This window comes from Aegilops tauschii, chromosome 7, assembly GCF_002575655.3.
Source record: "Aegilops tauschii subsp. strangulata cultivar AL8/78 chromosome 7, Aet v6.0, whole genome shotgun sequence".
Taxonomy (NCBI): Eukaryota; Viridiplantae; Streptophyta; class Magnoliopsida; order Poales; family Poaceae; genus Aegilops; species Aegilops tauschii.
The window spans coordinates 7,266,096-7,282,908 of NC_053041.3; the positions used below are offsets into that span (position 1 = coordinate 7,266,096).

At 46.4% G+C, this 16,813-nt stretch overlaps 3 protein-coding genes and 1 pseudogene across 3 annotated transcripts; 2 read left to right on the forward strand and 2 right to left on the reverse strand.

Moving 5' to 3' along the window:
- Window positions 1–505: 505 nt before the first annotated feature.
- Window positions 506–2,485, forward strand: LOC109765118 (WAT1-related protein At3g30340). Its single transcript, XM_020323898.4, has 3 exons — window positions 506–1,571; window positions 1,656–1,807; window positions 1,977–2,485. Exons 1-3 carry the CDS (start codon window positions 786–788, stop codon window positions 2,152–2,154), a joined length of 1,116 nt encoding a protein of 371 aa, XP_020179487.1. The 5' UTR covers window positions 506–785; the 3' UTR covers window positions 2,155–2,485.
- An 83-nt stretch (window positions 2,486–2,568) lies between these two features.
- On the reverse strand, window positions 2,569–5,581 carry LOC109765119 (ferredoxin--NADP reductase, leaf isozyme 1, chloroplastic). The gene is made up of 7 exons (XM_020323899.4): window positions 4,783–5,581; window positions 4,625–4,703; window positions 3,663–3,754; window positions 3,492–3,569; window positions 3,300–3,362; window positions 2,942–3,176; window positions 2,569–2,818 (listed from the first exon to the last, which is right to left on the reverse strand). The coding sequence occupies exons 1-7, from the start codon at window positions 5,251–5,253 to the stop codon at window positions 2,751–2,753; spliced, it is 1,086 nt and encodes a 361-aa protein (XP_020179488.1). The 5' UTR covers window positions 5,254–5,581; the 3' UTR covers window positions 2,569–2,750.
- Window positions 5,582–9,486: 3,905 nt separating this feature from the next.
- LOC109765120 (SKP1-like protein 1) lies at window positions 9,487–11,538 on the forward strand. Its single transcript, XM_020323900.4, has 2 exons — window positions 9,487–9,957; window positions 11,238–11,538. Exons 1-2 carry the CDS (start codon window positions 9,622–9,624, stop codon window positions 11,409–11,411), a joined length of 510 nt encoding a protein of 169 aa, XP_020179489.1. The 5' UTR covers window positions 9,487–9,621; the 3' UTR covers window positions 11,412–11,538.
- A 1,554-nt stretch (window positions 11,539–13,092) lies between these two features.
- Window positions 13,093–14,194, reverse strand: LOC109765140 (B3 domain-containing protein Os06g0107800-like; annotated as a pseudogene).
- Between the last annotated feature and the right edge of the window lie 2,619 nt (window positions 14,195–16,813).

Consider the following 16,813-nt stretch of genomic DNA (forward strand, 5'->3'; position numbering starts at 1 on the left):
CCATGCAGAGGCATGGACCAAAATGCCAAGGGATAACACATATCCAACGACTGATGAAATCTGCACAACCAATAGAGGATCAAGAAAGCAGAGATCCTTTCTCTGAAATGTGCATATTATATAGTATTATAAGAAGAGATAACACATATCCAAAAATGTAGAGATTCTCTTCTCTTTCAAAACTACAACAGCAACCTACATGCACAATCAAGAGAAGAGAAAGGAAGAGGAAAAGATCTTCTTTGTTGCCGCCTTTGGGAAAAGACGGATCGTAGATAGGTGTAGGTGGCTGGCTGGGGCACCCAGCCCATGATTGATAGCAGCAACCATACCAAAAGATGAGGCGATGAGGTGATGGATCTCTCTCTCTCTCTCTCTCTCTCTCTCTCTCTCACACACACACACACACACACACACACACACACAACACACCACACGTAGATGCAGAGGCAGACACTTGCATGCTACCCACAGCACACCACACAGTTCTCCATCTGTTGCTGCTGCAGTTGTAACCGATCTGGTCCGGTCACCTTTCCCGGCGGTGGTGGTGCCGAAACCAAAAGCCGCCGTACCTGAAACGATTCTCCCTCCCTCCCCTCGCTTTCTCCCTCTTCTTTCTTGCATCATCCCTGCCCACCCGCCTTCTCCTTCCTCTCATGGCTATAAAGCCCGCCTGACACCGACCCAACCTGCCCGCCCGCACGCACGCTCGCTCGCCGCATATCTTCCCGTCCACCGGCTCGATCGCCTGCCTGCGTGCGCTGGTGTGCGTGGTGGTGGCGATGGGAGGAGGGAGCGGCGGCGGCGGGGTGTGGCCGGTGGTGGTGATGGTGTTCCTCAACGCGATCGCGGCGGTGATGGTCTCCCTCGTCAAGGTGGCCATGAACGGGGGCCTGGACCCGCTGGTGCTCGTCACCCTCCAGCAGCTCACCGCCGCCATCTTCCTCGGCCCCATCGCCTACTTCAGGGAGGGCAAGGCCCGCCCCAAGATGACGCTGGAGATCTTCGCCTACCTCTTCGCCAGCGCGGCGCTGGGGGCGGCGCTCAGGCAGTACATGATCTTCGTGGCGCTGCGGTACACCACGGCCACCTTCGTCACGGCCTTCTCCAACGTGGCGCCGGTCCTCACCTTCCTGCTCGCCGCCGCCACGCGGTCCGAGTCCCTGAAGCTCAGGACCGCCACGGGCGCCGCCAAGCTCGCCGGCACGCTGGTGTCGCTGGCGGGCGCCATGGTGCTCACCTTCTACCGCGGCGTGCCCCTCACCCACGCCCACCGCGGGCAGCTGCACTACTTCGCCGCGCCGTCGCCGGCGGGCGACCCCGGCGCCGGCAAGAGGTGGACGCTGGGTACGGTGGCGATCCTGGGCAACTGCGTGTGCCTCTCCTGCTGGTTCCTGCTGCACGGCCGGCTCGCGAGAAAGTACCCCTACGTCTACTCCTGCAACGCCTTCATGTCCACCTTCAGCTTCCTCCAGGTCGCCGCCGTCGGGCTCTGCGCCCACCGCAGCCTCGGCCTCGCCGCCTGGCTCGTCACCTCCAAGTTCCAGATCCTCACCATCCTCTACGCCGTACGCACGCATCTTTCATTCATCTGAATTACTACAAATGAATTGTCAGTCACTGATGAACAGCTTATCTGAATTGAAATTCAGGGGGTGGTGGGGTGCGGGGTGTCGTTCGTGCTGCTGACGTGGTGCATCGAGAAGCGGGGGCCGGTGTTCGTGGCCGCCTTCATCCCGGTGGTGCAGATCATCGTCTCCGTCATGGACTTCACCGTGCTGCACGAGACGCTCTACCTCGGAAGGTACCACCACCACACCACACCATTCCACTAGCACCGATCATAGTACATCCAGATTCAGAGTTTCAGACACTGAGAGATCCTGCACCATCCTTATCGATGGTCCAACCTCATAGTGTCCACCCATGATTGACTCGACACGGCACCTGACAATATAATGGCGCTTTTGCAGTGTGCTGGGATCGGTGTTGGTGATAGGTGGGCTGTACCTGCTGCTGTGGGGCAAGAGGCAGGAGGCCCTGCAGCAGCCCCCAAAAGTTGCAGAGGATGACACGGAGCAGCAACAGCAGCAAGTGCAGCAGCAACAACAACCACCACAACAACAGGTACAGGTGCAGATGCAGCCCTGACTTTCAAGACTCACAGGCTGAAAAACAGAGGAGCCCTCCATCCGTTGCATCTGGGTGGGTGTTAACAAGTGCAGCAAATAAGTTCTCCAACACACTTTTCAGTTTTCGTTTCCATGTTCTTGTGAGATCACCATTAATGGTGTAAATTAAGCTTCAGGGCACTGTCAGCCATGTCATGAAGCTGTTTAGGTTCTGATCCAGACAACACTCAGTAGGATAATGATCTGAAGATTCTATACCAAAACTAATAGCGACATCAGAGAAAATATGTATACTAGATGTCACCATGTTTTGTATGTTTTTTGAGAAGTGTATTTTTTTCGTGGGGACATACGTGGAATGCTCTAATTAGCTGCAAATTTGTAAGAGCTACACATGGCAATGGCATTATCTGAGTGAAATGCCGTTGGGAAATTTTGAGCAGACATGAGATAGTAGTGTATTTAATTTGGAGATTTAAATAAACCAACATGAGAGAATATCGGAAGCAATACGCCCTATATCTACTTTTTATGTACGTACAATATTCGACCGCACGAATAGGCGTGTGTGCGCACATATGCACAAGAAAGTGTCGAGAATGAAAGCCACAAGAGTTAGTAGACTTCGACGTTCCATTGCTCGGACTTCTTCAGTTGCTTCCTGTAATCTATCCAGTCGATTCCTAGCATCACCGAAACGACACGAGATTCAGCACCACTTGCGTTGAATTCTTGCATTAAACCACTCAAACTATACTGAAACAAAATAAATGTATAAATAAGTTCAGAAGAATGCATTGTAGTACCTTCTTTTGAAGCCAATGGGATCATGATCTCATCAATACCCTTCTCCATGCCCTTCAGCCCACACATGTACACATAGGTGTTGTCCTTCTTCAGGAGCTCCCACAGCTCATCCTTGTACTCTGCCATCCTGGTCTGGATGTACATCTTCTCTCCCGCCGCGTTGGTCTCCTCCCTGCTGATGGCGTAGTCGACCCGGAAGTTGTCGGGCGCCTTCGCCTTCATCTTCCCAAACTCCTGGTGTTCACAAATGCAGTACAGCCAAACAAGATGATTAAGTGTCTGTCACAAGAAACAAGGATGTAGTACTTGGATAGAAAAAATCTCATGGAGACTACACGAGGCGATCGATGTTCCAACCTCTGGGTAGAGCAGGGAGCTGCTGGTCGGAACTCCCAAGAAGAGCCATGCCAGGCCATTGAACTGCACAACAGCACAAGGATTCACACATTTAATTGTTGATTCAGGTTTCTTGTGAACATAAGGTGGTATTCAGTACCAGGTGGGACAGGGAGTGGCAGACAAACATCATCGGCACTATGTATGTGTTACCTTGTAGTCTTCGTACTTCTCGAAGAACATCTTCCACAAGAACGACCGGAACGGCGCGATACCGGTCCCTGTTGCGAGCTGCAAGCAAACGACAACATGGAAATTACTAGTTGGCCATCAGTTTGTGATGGATGAATTGCTGAATGTTTTAACCATGGGGTTCAGGCTCACCATGATAATAGTAGCATTGGGGTCTTTAGGCATGAGCATCTCTTTGCCTACTGGCCCTGTTATGTTGACATCGGCGCCAGGCTTCAGGTCGCCTGCATTACCATGGACAAACAACAAACATGACAGTGAGAATGAGACACTACCAACTTGTAAATTAGCAGTGATTAAATCCAGTATTCGTAGATGGTGATCCACATATAATTTATGTTTCCCAATATACATAATACATCAGCACAAGAAACACATCTTGATGATCTGCAAAGCCTGAATTCAACCAACTCTGAATTCTGAACAGTAGCAGATTGTTTTTCAGAGAGAAGTACAAGGGGATGCAATGCAACTGAAGTATAGCAGCCTGCAATTCATGGATTCCAGTGAATAAAAGACAAATTTAAATGAGCCTGAGATGACTAGCCTTAGTAAATGATGGTGCAGATATTCATTGGCACAAGAACCAGGTTATTTAAGGTCTACAATCCCTGAACTGAACCGACTCTGAAGCCTGAACACTAACAGCTTGTTCAGACATAAGTATAGGAGGATGCAATAGCCATGATAATGAGAATGAGACACCACCGAGTTTTAAAATAGCTATGTACTCATAAGCACAAGAAACGGATTCTTGATGATCTGCAGAGCCTGGACTAAACCGACTCTGAATACTGAACAGTAGCGTTTTTTTTTTCAGAGAGAAGTACAGGGGGATGCGATGCAACAGAAGAGCATCAGGGGAGATAGTACGAACTGCCAAATCCATTGCAGAGATAATTATTTTGGATTGCACTGAAGAATAGCATTAGCAAAAAATGAGTTTAATTTAAGAAAAAGAAGAAATAACTCATCCTGATATCTGAAGTGCAAAAGGCCTGAACTAAACTGAACACTGTTAACTCTGAATAATTTTTCAGATTGTTGAGAGCCGAACAATGCAGATTTCCTCATCTCTGGGAATTGGGACTCACAGAGGAAATTGGAGCAGACCCCCTTGACGACCTCCCCTGCGTCGTTGGTGTAGACGAGCCGCTTGACGCACAGCGAGACCTGCAGCCAGATCGATTTCAGTCAGCGAGCAGCAGTGCCAACGGAGACAGGCGAGATCGACGGATCGAGCAGGGCGTACGGTCTTGGCGTCGCCGAAGTCGCCGAGGGCGCTGCTGGCGATGGAGTAGAGGCGGAGCTTGTGGGGCTTGCCGTTCTTGTCCTGGCCGTCGGCGACGACGCCGATGGACTGGCCCTCCTTGTAGGGCACCTCGCCGTCGGTGGAGAAGACCATGTGCCACGTCTCCCCGGGCGCGTCGTCGGCGGTGATCTTGGTGTTGAGCAGGCACTTGCCCACGTACGGCTCCTTGGGCCGGAACTTGTTGGTCACCACCCCCTCCTCCTGCTTCTTGGACACCTTCTTCTCCTTCACCGGCGCCGCGGCCGCGTCGGTGGAGACGGCCTGCGCCCGGACGGTGAGCAGGCCGCGGCGGGAGACGGCGGTTCTTGCGGCGCACGGGAAGCTGCAGTGGGAGTGCTGCGGCGCGCTGGACGGGGTGGAGGCGGCGGTGGCGGCCCGGAGGGAGACGGCCGCGGCCGTGACGGCGGCCATGGCGGTGAGAAGGAGGGAGTGTGGGTGGGGATCGATCAAGGTGGGTAGGGGCGGGGGAGGGTAGCGGGGAGAAGGGGTGGGAGGTTAAGGAGCGGGAGGGAAGGTGGATAGAGCGGAGGGAGATGAGTGGAAGGCAGCGGAGGTGAGGATGAAGTGGTGCTCCTGGTTTTTGGAGGGAACAGGGCAACACAAACAACCAAAAGGCCAAGGCCACTCACTCACTCACCCACCAAAACTATCTTCTCTCTCTATAAATCTCTGTCTCTCTCTAGGAGAGATTCATATGTCCATCGAATCCAACAAGTATCTGCCTGCCTGCCTGCATTGCGCTGCCAAGTTGTGTTGTCATGGCCACAAAAGTGCCGTCGGACACCGTCGACATGGGAGCTTCCTCTTCATCTTCTCTGTCTCGCCTTTGGGGGCGAGGGTCCGCCGACACCAGTGTGGTGGCGGATCTCTCGCCACCGATGACGATGAGCTCGCCTGCCTACCCTTGGGCCCATCTTCAAGCACATTTTTTGTGTGTGAATTAACAAGCATGATATACAACGGCGGGGCTACATACAAGGTTGAGGGGGTCGTGCCCCCCCCTAGCCCAAATGAATTTTTCTTACTAGTCGGTTTTTTGTGTGTGAATTAACAAGCATTATATATGCGGAGCGAGGCCTGAAGTTTTGGTACTGCTCGTGACGCCATGCCCACAGGTCGACACATGGTGGAGGTTCAGAGAAATCGAATTTAATGATTTGCGCAACCATTGGCAAAAAAGTTCTCGCCAATACTGTGGTGGTGTCAAGTCCTCGGTGTATGATACATGGCTTTGTCTCCCTCGATGGAAAGTCTTTAGTTCTCGCCATTGTATAACACCAAAAGGTCACAGCAAAACCACTAATAAAACAAAGGGTACAAAATTATGATGAAAACCCACTTTTATCATGGTGGCCTCGAGATAGCTCAATTCCACTCGACCATATGCCTTAACCATATCAAACTTTAGTTTACCATACTGGCATCCTACTTCCTCATTTTCTTCATAAAATGTAAACATTCATAAACTGAGGTCTGGCAAACGTTGGTATCTCATTCGAAGCTTGAGGCTTTGTCACAAAATCTTTAAAAGGAACACCACATGGACTAATAGGAATGAACAGTGTGAAAACTACACATTTATGTGCTTTTATCTTTTCAACTTTTTATCTATTTATGTTTCCGTGTTTCCAGAATATGCAAATAGAGAACACCAAATGTTGTTTCAAGGACAATATACCTATTTTTTAGAAAAGCTACCAGGCTTTATTTATTGGTCACCATAGCTGCATTAGTGACTCACTTGGGCTTAACAAGCCTAACATGGTGGCCCAGGGAAAGACGAAACATTTTGGGGATTACCTTTCATGTTCAAAACTATTCACAAAAAGGGTTTAGAAAAACTTCATGTTTTTCAAAAAAAATGCTCACGTCTTTATAAATGGGTTCTGTTTTTTCAATAAATCTTCAGAAATTTCAAAAATTGTTCAGCTTTCGAAATAAATAATCATTTTCTTATTATGAAAGGAAAACAAAAAACCCCAATTGAAAAGCTGTTGAAACAACTCGCTCGCTATACTGCTCTCTCGCTCACTCCTAATATGGGCTGGGCCAATCGTTGTCAACAAGAGCTACTTCTCGCTCGTCGCGAGATGTAAGTAGGTCCTGCCTCTAGTGTAGTGCTACTAGGTCGGCTCAGTACTGTAGCTTAGGCGCAAGGGTTTTTCCCTATGGTTTTTATTAGTTTCTCACTATTTTGCATCTGTTTTTCTTTGGTTTTGTTCGGTTTTCCTTTTTTCTATTTATTTTTCTTCTTTCCTTCAGTTTACCTTTTTTTATTCGATTTTCACCGGTGTTCTTTGTTTATTTATTTTTTCAAACAAATGTATATTTTTTGATAGAAATTGTAAATTTGTTTGTTTATATCAGTAACATTTTAATGTAATTTTTTTAGATACATGAATTAAAATACTTTCAAACATATGTTTTCATGTCTAGTTTTCCAAACACATTATCATATTTTCTATACAACTAAAACATTTATACAAGTTATATATTTTCCAAATACATTATTACCATCTTTTCAAATACATGTTTTTGAACATTTTTTAATATGTGGTGTAAATTTTAAATGTGTGTTAAATAATTGAAATACATGAGGAAACATTTTTTTTTAATGATAAGAAATAGTTTTAAAACTATGCTAACATTTCATTACATTTTTTAAGATGTTAAAAAAATCACGAACACTTTTGCAAAACGCTTGAACATTGTTAAATGTGACATACATTTTTTGACTGCTAAGAATATTTTTTAAAGATAAAGGAAAATTTTTATATGCATAAAATTTTGGGAAAATGTCACATACTTCTTTTTGAAACTCTTGAACATTTTTGAAATGACATTTTGTTTTGGTTCATACTTTTTCTAAAAGTTGAGCGGATGTTTTTAACACTACATGAGCATTTTTTGTGATGAACACATAGAAAAAATTAACTAAATGATTTTTAAATATGTTTATTAAATATTTTTGTGAAGAATAAAAAAGTAAAACAAGTGGGAGATGTTAGCATGATGGACCCACATGACTGTTGGACAGGCCTGCAAAGGGCAAATAATGCAATTATGGGCCTTTGAATGGCCTATTGCACCACACAAATTAAGTCATCCCAGCCCATTGGGCTATCTGATTCTTTAAAAAAACATTGGGCTATCCTCTTTGAGCCTCCCTCTCCCAATGCCTACATCATATAAGAAACGCAAAGTCATTTTGAGCAGTGATGGTACCTAGCGGTAGATCTCACGCGCTCGCATTTCCTGAGATTCATGTGAAGCTATGTCCCTCCCAGATGTATGGTAGTAGCATAGTTCTTCTATCTTCCTTTTTAGTCAAATCAGTGTCATCTTAATGGGCCTCGAAGACCACATTTTGTCAGGGGAGATGTGCATGCAACTTTTTTCTCTCTGTCTACCTCCCAAACATATCTGTAGACTTTATTTCATCTTAGTCAATGTAAATCACTCACATCTTTTAAACTATAAACTCGTTTCAGAAACTTTTTATATATTTGGACTCCGGCGTCAAGAACTTTAGAACAAGATCAATCTTGGATACATTCCAAACACATTTAAATTTCAACATTTCATATTCCATACGTGAAACAAACCTGTTATACTAGAAAAATGTGAAAAAAACATATTTCAAATAGAAAAGATGTGAAACCAAATAGGAAAGAAACTGAAATGTCAACTTCCCTTGTGAAACTGATTAACTTGGCAATGTGTAATAATTTATTTTCAAAAGAGTAAAATAGATGTGATTTTCTGTGAAACAAGCCAGTGGAAACTTGAAATGTGTTACTATGAAATGAGTGAAATGAATTTTGTAAAATGAGTGAAATCAATTTTTTGAAATGCGCTAAATCTTATTTGAAATGAGTGAAATATGTTCCTACCAGTGTTCGGCCAGGCAACTTCTGATACGTCTTCAATGTATCTATAATTTTTTATTGTTAAATGCTATGATGAGGGCGAGAGAGATGTATGTCCCCGTTGCAACACACGACCCTTTTGCTAGTGTTATCATAAATACAACCTTCTTCATCACATAGCCTTAAATTTTAGTGCATATGACAAACTTTACTGCTCAAGCATAAGCCAAATTAAGAAACCACAAATACAATGATTTTCCGAGATTTAACTTTGATCAACAGTTAATCCATCTATATGGTCCAAATTTGGCTTAGTAATTATTTGTCTCCGCTTCCTTTGGAGGTACGATACTCCATCTGTCCACGTGTTGCCCAAACCGCCCTTAATAACTTCCCCCAAGCCGTCCAAAGAAGCCCAACCCATCCAGCATCAAAGCACCCTTCTTTCCTCTCTTTCGATGCCGCAGTGTTTCCTCTTCCTCATATCGCTAGGGTTTCCTGTCGCTGCCGAGGAGGGGAGGTGGTGGTGATGGGGGGCGGTGGGACTGCTCAGACTGAGGAGGACATGGAAGATGCGTCAACGAACTATGATGACAGTTACATACTTGCAGAGGTCGGCGTAGAAGGAGACGAGGAAGGACGCGGAGGAGATGACCCGAAGAAGGGGGGTTCGTGGTGATTGTGGACGTTATGATAGGCAAGATATCCGTCCACGTGGTGCCCCCATCACCAAAATCACCTAAAAATAAATAAATAAATACCCCACCCGGACCCCATAAGCAAGCCCAACCCACACCGCAAGAAACAAAGCTCCAATCTTTCCCCCTTCCGCCGCTGTCGCCGCGTCTCCTCCCCGATCCCCAATCCCCGATCCGTCCGTCCGCCCCCACCCCCAGCCCGGATCCAGGCGATGGCGGCCGCGGGAGACGCCGGCGAGAAGAAGATGGTGACGCTCAAGAGCTCGGACGGGGAGGAGTTCGAGGTGGAGGAGGCGGTCGCCATGGAGTCGCAGACCATCCGGCACATGATCGAGGACGACTGCGCCGACAATGGCATCCCGCTCCCCAACGTCACCTCCAAGATCCTCTCCAAGGTCATCGAGTACTGCAACAAGCACGTCCAGGCCAAGCCCGCCGACGCCGCCGCCGCCGCGCCCGACGCGGCGGCGCCCCCCGCCGAGGACCTCAAGAACTGGGACGCCGAGTTCGTCAAGGTCGACCAGGCCACCCTCTTCGACCTCATCCTGGTACGGAATCCCTCGATCCCCCCCTCCTTGCTCTAGATCTACTGTTTGTTTTCGTGATGCTGTTCCCCTTCTGGGGCTGGGGCTCGGATCGAGATTGGTCTGCCCGTCTTGCTGCTGTTTAGATTAGGTTGGACGGGCGTGCTGTCATCGAGCCAGATTAGATTCGAGCGGATTAGGTTAGGGTTACATGATTGGTCTGTGCTGTGCGGTCGTCCTACTCTGCAATCTGGAGATTGGTTAGATTAATATCATGAAAAGGAGAAATTACATTCGATGTACACAGGGACCGTTCTTGTGGTAACCTGTGATTGAATGATTGGTCTCTGCGGTCGTCCTCGATCATCAGACCACACAGAACTTGTTAGATTGTGCCAGTTAATTGCAACTTTATGTGAGTGGTAGAATGTCGAGTTTCTCTGTGATTCACTTGTGGAAACATCAGAACACACAGAAGAGTAATATATGGTCTTTATCATTATGCACTGCTGTTTACCTAGCAATTGGTTTACTGTTAATCGTGCTTTTTACATAGTGATGCAAAGTCACACAATTAAACTATTGTTTCAAACTTTGTATCCATGTGTTTATTATCTTGTCTAATCTTCTGAATGCAACTTTGCATACCTTCTTCCATCTATCACGGTTGCCTGATTCTGATTGTGGTGGTGTACTAGCAACATTACATAGTGGTAGCTAAATTACCACATATTATGCCTGTTCTTGTGCCAAGTGATAGTTGCCAACTGTAAAAGTCTGAGCTTTTCCGCAGGTGTTCAGTAGTATTGCTTTGAACTTGTTTTGTTACAGTTATGTTGTTTCATTCTAGATAGGGTGGTCTCTCAGATGTTGCATCTACATAATCCAATACCATACATTGCTTACCCGTGATCCCATGTTCTGTCACTGTTCCAGACATAATCATAGCTGATACATACGGTTGCTGCGTTCTGAGAAGTCGTGCTTGTCATCTGAACCCATGCATGAATTTCCATAACTTATCCATATGTTCAGTTATCATCTTTTTTGCAAGAATGTAGTAGTATCAGCTCTGACTCTGTTTTATCACAGTTGTGTTATTTTCTTTTGACTGTTGATCTTGATCCAGTTAGTCTTATGACACCCGAACCCATGTTCTGGACTTTGAATCGATATCAATTGATCAATGCATGCCTTGTTTTGTGTTTCTTTTGCCACAAAAACATTCATGTAGAATGTCGAATTAGTAAATGAATGCTTCTCTGACACGCTGCTATTCCTTTTGCCCCTTTGCCCCCTCTCAGGCCGCAAACTTCCTCAACATCAAGGGGCTGCTGGACCTGACCTGCCAGACTGTTGCGGACATGATCAAGGGCAAGACCCCGGAGGAGATCCGCAAGACCTTCAACATCAAGAACGACTTCACGCCCGAGGAGGAGGAGGAGATCCGCAGGGAGAACCAGTGGGCCTTTGAGTAGAGGCGTTTGAATAGAGGAGCATGTAGGATGAACAATGCTTAGTATTCGTCATGTTTGCGTTTTAGCGCCTTTTTTTATGTCGCCATAATGGTTTCATCGAACAGCCTGAGGTATTGCTCGTGTGAAACCCTGACCGTGTCGTCTGTTCGTTGTTTGCTGTGGCGTGAGCGTGTAGAATTGTGGTGGCACCGCTGCTCGCACAAGTAGGCGTGTCGCCGGTGCTGAGGGTGCTACTCTGGCGCCGCATCGGCGGCAGTCGATGGAGAGGCTCCTGCCGGCGTGGTAGGTGTCGCCTGTGGCGGTCACGGACAAAGGCGCTCCACCCTTTGGTCATGATGTAGCTCTGGCTGCTGCACCAGTAGGAGAAGCGGAACTTCCCAACGCTTTGCCGCCGCCACGGCTGTCCTGAAACCAAAGCACGTCGCCGGCCACCCTCCCGGGGCCGTCGCGGAGCATCTGTGGGAGGAAGTGTCGCTCGGCTAAGTGCTTGAGCATCTGTTGATCGATCCTTCTGCATCATCTTGCTCTGCTCCGCTGCTCCCAAATGTGGCTGTCAACGCCATTGGTTCGCTGCAACGCAACAGATCTCTAGCTAGCTTAGATTCTAGTATATCGGTACAGTTTCTAAGCTCCCAGGAATTGGTGCACTGGGAGCGCTCGAGTATAATCCCAGTCGTGCAATGAATTATGGTGCCTAAGTACACCTGCACATGTGTGTGTATATATAGCAAGCATATTTAGGAGTTGTTTGGTTCTAGGCCTAGCATTGTCATATTTTACCACACATTTTTATCAAGTTTGTTTAAGATTAGTTCATCAAAATGAGAGCCACGAGTTGTTAAGTCTAAAGGAATCTTGTCACATTTTTTGTGTGTATGTCATGTGGGATTCAAGTGTGGCTTGCCTAAGATGTGGTCGGAACCAAACACTCATTTAAGTTGGTCAAACTTGCCTAACTTTAGGTGTAGTAATCTTTGGCAAAGTTAGTCACAAACCAAACATCCCCTTAATACGTATCTTCGTAATTTCCGCATCTGCTCCATTTGTGATTCTGTGACATAGATGCGGTTGATCTCAGCCGTTGATCCTTTTGATCATTGGACATATGTACGGTCTACATGCACTCTTATTAATTGCTGCCGTATGTACGTGTGATTTTTTCTAAAAAAAAGAATAAAAAACATTACCTCTACGCCGAGCCCGCAAGCCGCTGCCACACCAGGCACGCCCTGCCGCCGCTCAGCCCGTCGTGCCGCTCCACCACCGACATGTCAGCGCGCAGCCGCGTCATGAGCCAGCGCCGCATCTTGGCCCGCACCTAGGTCCCCTGCGCTTGCCGCTTCGGCGGCCGGTGGCGGGGAGAGTATTCCTGGTGCCTCGGCTTAGATAGGTAGGGTTTTGGTTCTTGCAAGGACGGCGCTCGGACTGATGGCGGCGCTTCTTATTCGAGCCAGTCTTCCGGGTTCTGATCCTCCTCAAGTTCGTTCGTCAGAACGGATTAGACGGAGCTCCAGATTCCTGCCAGCTCCTCGGAGCGGAGAGATTAGGGTTTCTCATCATGCATACGCAACAACGAGATTTAATGTTAGGTTCTTCATATCGATTCAAGAATTCAATGGCGATGACTACGGCTCCCAAACACAGGTCGGAGGGGGGGGGGGGGGGGGGTACGTGCACGAAGACTTCCCGGCTGTCATCGACAAGATCAGACCGACTCCGGTATGGGAGCTGCGATAGCGGCGTGTTGGCGGCTCGTTCTGGCAGCGGCAATGGTCGTTCGGTTGTCTATGGATCTCGATGTAATTTTTATTATGTTTGGGATGCTTGGTACTTCTTTGAATCTTTATAATAAATTTAATATTTTAGAAAAAAACCCGCTAATTTCATCCTGTTCCCTGACAAGATGGAGTTCATCCTCTTCTTACATTCCCATGCAGAATAAAAAATGAAAAATATTCGTCTTCTTGCTTTGATCTGCTAAGAAATTGCACCTCGATTTACACAATAAATAGGAAAGCATGAACTGATGATCATCTCCTCATGAGGGCTAGCTGCAAATCCAACAGCGGCCGCTCGGCACTGGAAGGCTCGAGGTCGACGCCGAACAGCCGGAGGCACCGCCCGTGCGAAGCCCTGTCGTCCGACGTCCCCCGCTGCGGCATGAGCGCGAAGACTTGCGGCACCGCTGCAGGCACAAGGACGCGTGTCGCCGGCACTGAGGACACTACTCCGGCGCCGCGCCGGCGGCAGTCGATGAAGAGGCTCGCGCCGGCGCGGTAGAAGGAGACGGTGTCTCCGGCGGTCGCGGACGAAGGCGCTCCACCCTTTGGTCATCACGTAGCTCTGGCTGCTGCCCCAGTAGGAGAAGCGGAACTCCCACGCTTTGCCGCCACCGCGGCCGTCCTCGAACCGCAGCACGGCGCCGGCCACCCTCCCCGGCCCGCCGTCGCCGAGCATCTGCGGGAGGAAGTGCCGCTCGGCGAAGTGCTTGGGCACCACCAGCCGGTTCAGCTTCCCCTCTCCTCTCCGTCCTCTTGCTCTGCTCCGCTGCTCCCCAATGTGGCCGTCAACGCCATTAATTGGTATGCTGTGCAACTCGACAGATCTCTAGCCAGCTTAGATTCTAATTCCAATCGTGCAATGAATTATGGTGCTAAGTACACCTGCACATGTGTGTTTATATACAGCAAGCATATTTAGCATCTTTATAATTTCCGCACCAAGTTATCCTGCATGCGTTGACTTTCCTTCCTTGGTACATACACGCGGTTGATCTCAGCCATTGATCCTTGATCCTTCTGATCATCTGATGTATGTACGGCCTACATGCACTCTTATTAATCGTTGTCCTATGTCTGTGAGATTTTTTTTTGTCCAAAGAAAACCCGTACCTCTATCGGTCGATGCACACATCCTTCATGTATGTGTGACGTGTCACGCTTAATTTCATGTTAATTAGGAAGCAGGTGCATGTGAAACCATGGAGCGCAGAGTGTGACTAATTGAGTTTCAAGCTAATTGTTTTTACATAAAAACCAAAAGAAGCTAATTATTTTTACATCGAAAACAAAAAGAATGATGAAGTCGATACAAGTCAACATGGTAGACTACGATGATTAAGCCATCAATGCGACAGCTGTACATGCATAGTTAATTACCATTTGCACGTATTACCTACGCCTCAAATTAGGTGTCTAGATACGGATGTATCTAGACAAATCTAGGACAAATAATTTGGGACGGAGGGACTGCTGTATAAGAGCCAGCTGATGAGACTAATGAGCTAGGTGTGAATAATTAAGGACGCCAACGGCTAGTTAGTTAGATCTGTTGCATTCGCAAGAAAAGTCTTTGCGACAGATTATATACACATGTAAAGGACAATTGGGACAGAGAGTACATGCCAGGTATATATTTGAGCTCTATATATATGATTGAGTTGGCTAATTAGATGGGATGCAAGCTAGTTTTTCTTATTGCCAAATGCACTTGCAAGTCTTATACTAGTACATTTCTTGATGCAAATTAGTTGGTTTCTTGATGCCACTTGGCCAGGATAATTATTATTAACTTGCATAACTGACTACAAAATTATATAACCAGTGGGGAAATGGAAACTAATGCAACTTGGATATGTGCATTATATTTGCGGTGGTAGGCTTGTCATTCTCCTGCCCCCAGCTAATTCATTTGGTTAGCTGGACAACATAATAATTAAGCCGATTAATTGGTTTCATGACGTCATCCTTGAAAACGTGGTTTATGTCACCTCCATTTTACCTGGCCTTGTCACACCCGAAAGTAAGGTTGTTCCCTGGTGAAGAGAACTGTTTTCATTATTATTCCTTGAAAAAGAAACTTCTTGGCCAGGAGATTCTAGCCAATAAAACCTTTGTTGAGTAAACTACGAACCACCACTTGACTCACCTCAAGTGGCCTAGTTTAACTAGTTTGTTATATGCATCTCAGGCCCCCTCCCCCCACGAACTTGCACTAATTTGGTTATAGTTGAATATTAGACGACATGCCAGTAGTGATGTAGCCTCGACTCTCAAGGGCCAGGTTGTCAATACCAATCGCTACAGGTACGGTTTTAAGTGTGTAATAATGCACTGCATTTGACTCCAAAAATATACCGTATTACTTAATCTGCAATATCATTCAGGTCCCTTGTCAGGTCCAATACCACATTGAGTTTACCAAATGCAACAGATCTAACCTTGTTAGTGATAATATTTGTCTAGGTCGCAATGGAATGCCATAAACCGTTACCAACCTGATCTTTTTTTTTTCTTTTTTTGAAAAGGAGGATGACCCCCGGTACCGACCGGATCTTGGTTACAAGAAACAACTACTCAAGTAGAAGCATCTACTTCTTTGACAAAATGAGGGTCTTTTAGCATTTCTATAGGTTAAATATTTCTTAGTTTGACTGTTTATTAAAAAACACTAGCATCAATAATTTTTTTGTTCAAAAAATATCATGAAATTTAGGTTTTACAATATATTTATCTTTGTGCGAGCAACATGCATGTTGGCACAGATGGTGAAAGTACTATGTAGAGACTGAATTGATTGATGCACGTAAAATGAAAATTGGAGCTTACCTGATGATGACACCTTGACCTTATGGAGAAGGTGCATCATATTTCCGCAATTATAAGCAACCATAAGAATAGATTAACACCACAAGTTGTATTAAATTGTTTGCTCTGAATTGGCTCTTCTTGTTGAGATTGTTGGTACTAGTTGAATGCATATATTGGCTTTTTACATAAGCCCACATGACATATTTCATCTTCCAGTTGAATTGAGATATTTGTATATGTTATATGGATAGCTGACCGAGTGATATATGGATCGGAGCTGTCTTACATGGGCAGGACTTGTAGTTTTCACACGAAGTCGTCCACGTGTTGGCTTCCATGCATGGTACTCCTGTATGTTGGGCGGTCAATCTCAGTCTTTTTTTCTTCTTCTGTTCATCAGATGTACGGTCTACAACTCTACGGTTCATGCATGCATCCTCATGTTCTTGGAGGATGTTTTTTTCAACATGGTAGATTTGTGAAAAATGCACTTGCGAGAAAAGGACATAGTCAAGTTTAGTTGTTGAAGCCATATGGTTACTCTTATACAAATTATCATGCGATGAGAAGTCATGCAACCATGTATGTGATCGCCCGAGGTGTATAGATGGAGCATATATTTCTCGAAATTAGTCCCACTTGCAGGTATAAGCCAGTGGCACTATACAACTAACATCCCGAACAATAATGATAAGCTGTAGAGACAATCCAGGATTGATGAACAACAAGATCAACTTCTAATTAACTTTGTCACGTTGTTTGGAAGAAATGGTAGTTGGGAGCCAGATGCCTGCTCTTTGAGCTAAATATGGA

Excerpts from the sequence above, each read along its gene's own strand:
- LOC109765118 (XM_020323898.4), top strand. The coding sequence starts at position 786 with ATGGGAGGAGGGAGCGGCGGCGGCGGGGTGTGGCCGGTGGTGGTGATG. Across the intron at positions 1,572-1,655 it reads TCCTCACCATCCTCTACGCC|GGGGTGGTGGGGTGCGGGGT; the intron begins GTACGCACGCAT and ends ATTGAAATTCAG. Across the intron at positions 1,808-1,976 it reads GAGACGCTCTACCTCGGAAG|TGTGCTGGGATCGGTGTTGG; the intron begins GTACCACCACCA and ends GCGCTTTTGCAG.
- LOC109765119 (XM_020323899.4), bottom strand. The coding sequence starts at position 5,253 with ATGGCCGCCGTCACGGCCGCGGCCGTCTCCCTCCGGGCCGCCACCGCC. Across the intron at positions 3,755-4,624 it reads GGTCTGCTCCAATTTCCTCT|GCGACCTGAAGCCTGGCGCC; the intron begins GTGAGTCCCAAT and ends ATGGTAATGCAG. Across the intron at positions 3,177-3,299 it reads GCTCCCTGCTCTACCCAGAG|GAGTTTGGGAAGATGAAGGC; the intron begins GTTGGAACATCG and ends TGTGAACACCAG.
- LOC109765120 (XM_020323900.4), top strand. The coding sequence starts at position 9,622 with ATGGCGGCCGCGGGAGACGCCGGCGAGAAGAAGATGGTGACGCTCAAG. Across the intron at positions 9,958-11,237 it reads CCCTCTTCGACCTCATCCTG|GCCGCAAACTTCCTCAACAT; the intron begins GTACGGAATCCC and ends GCCCCCTCTCAG.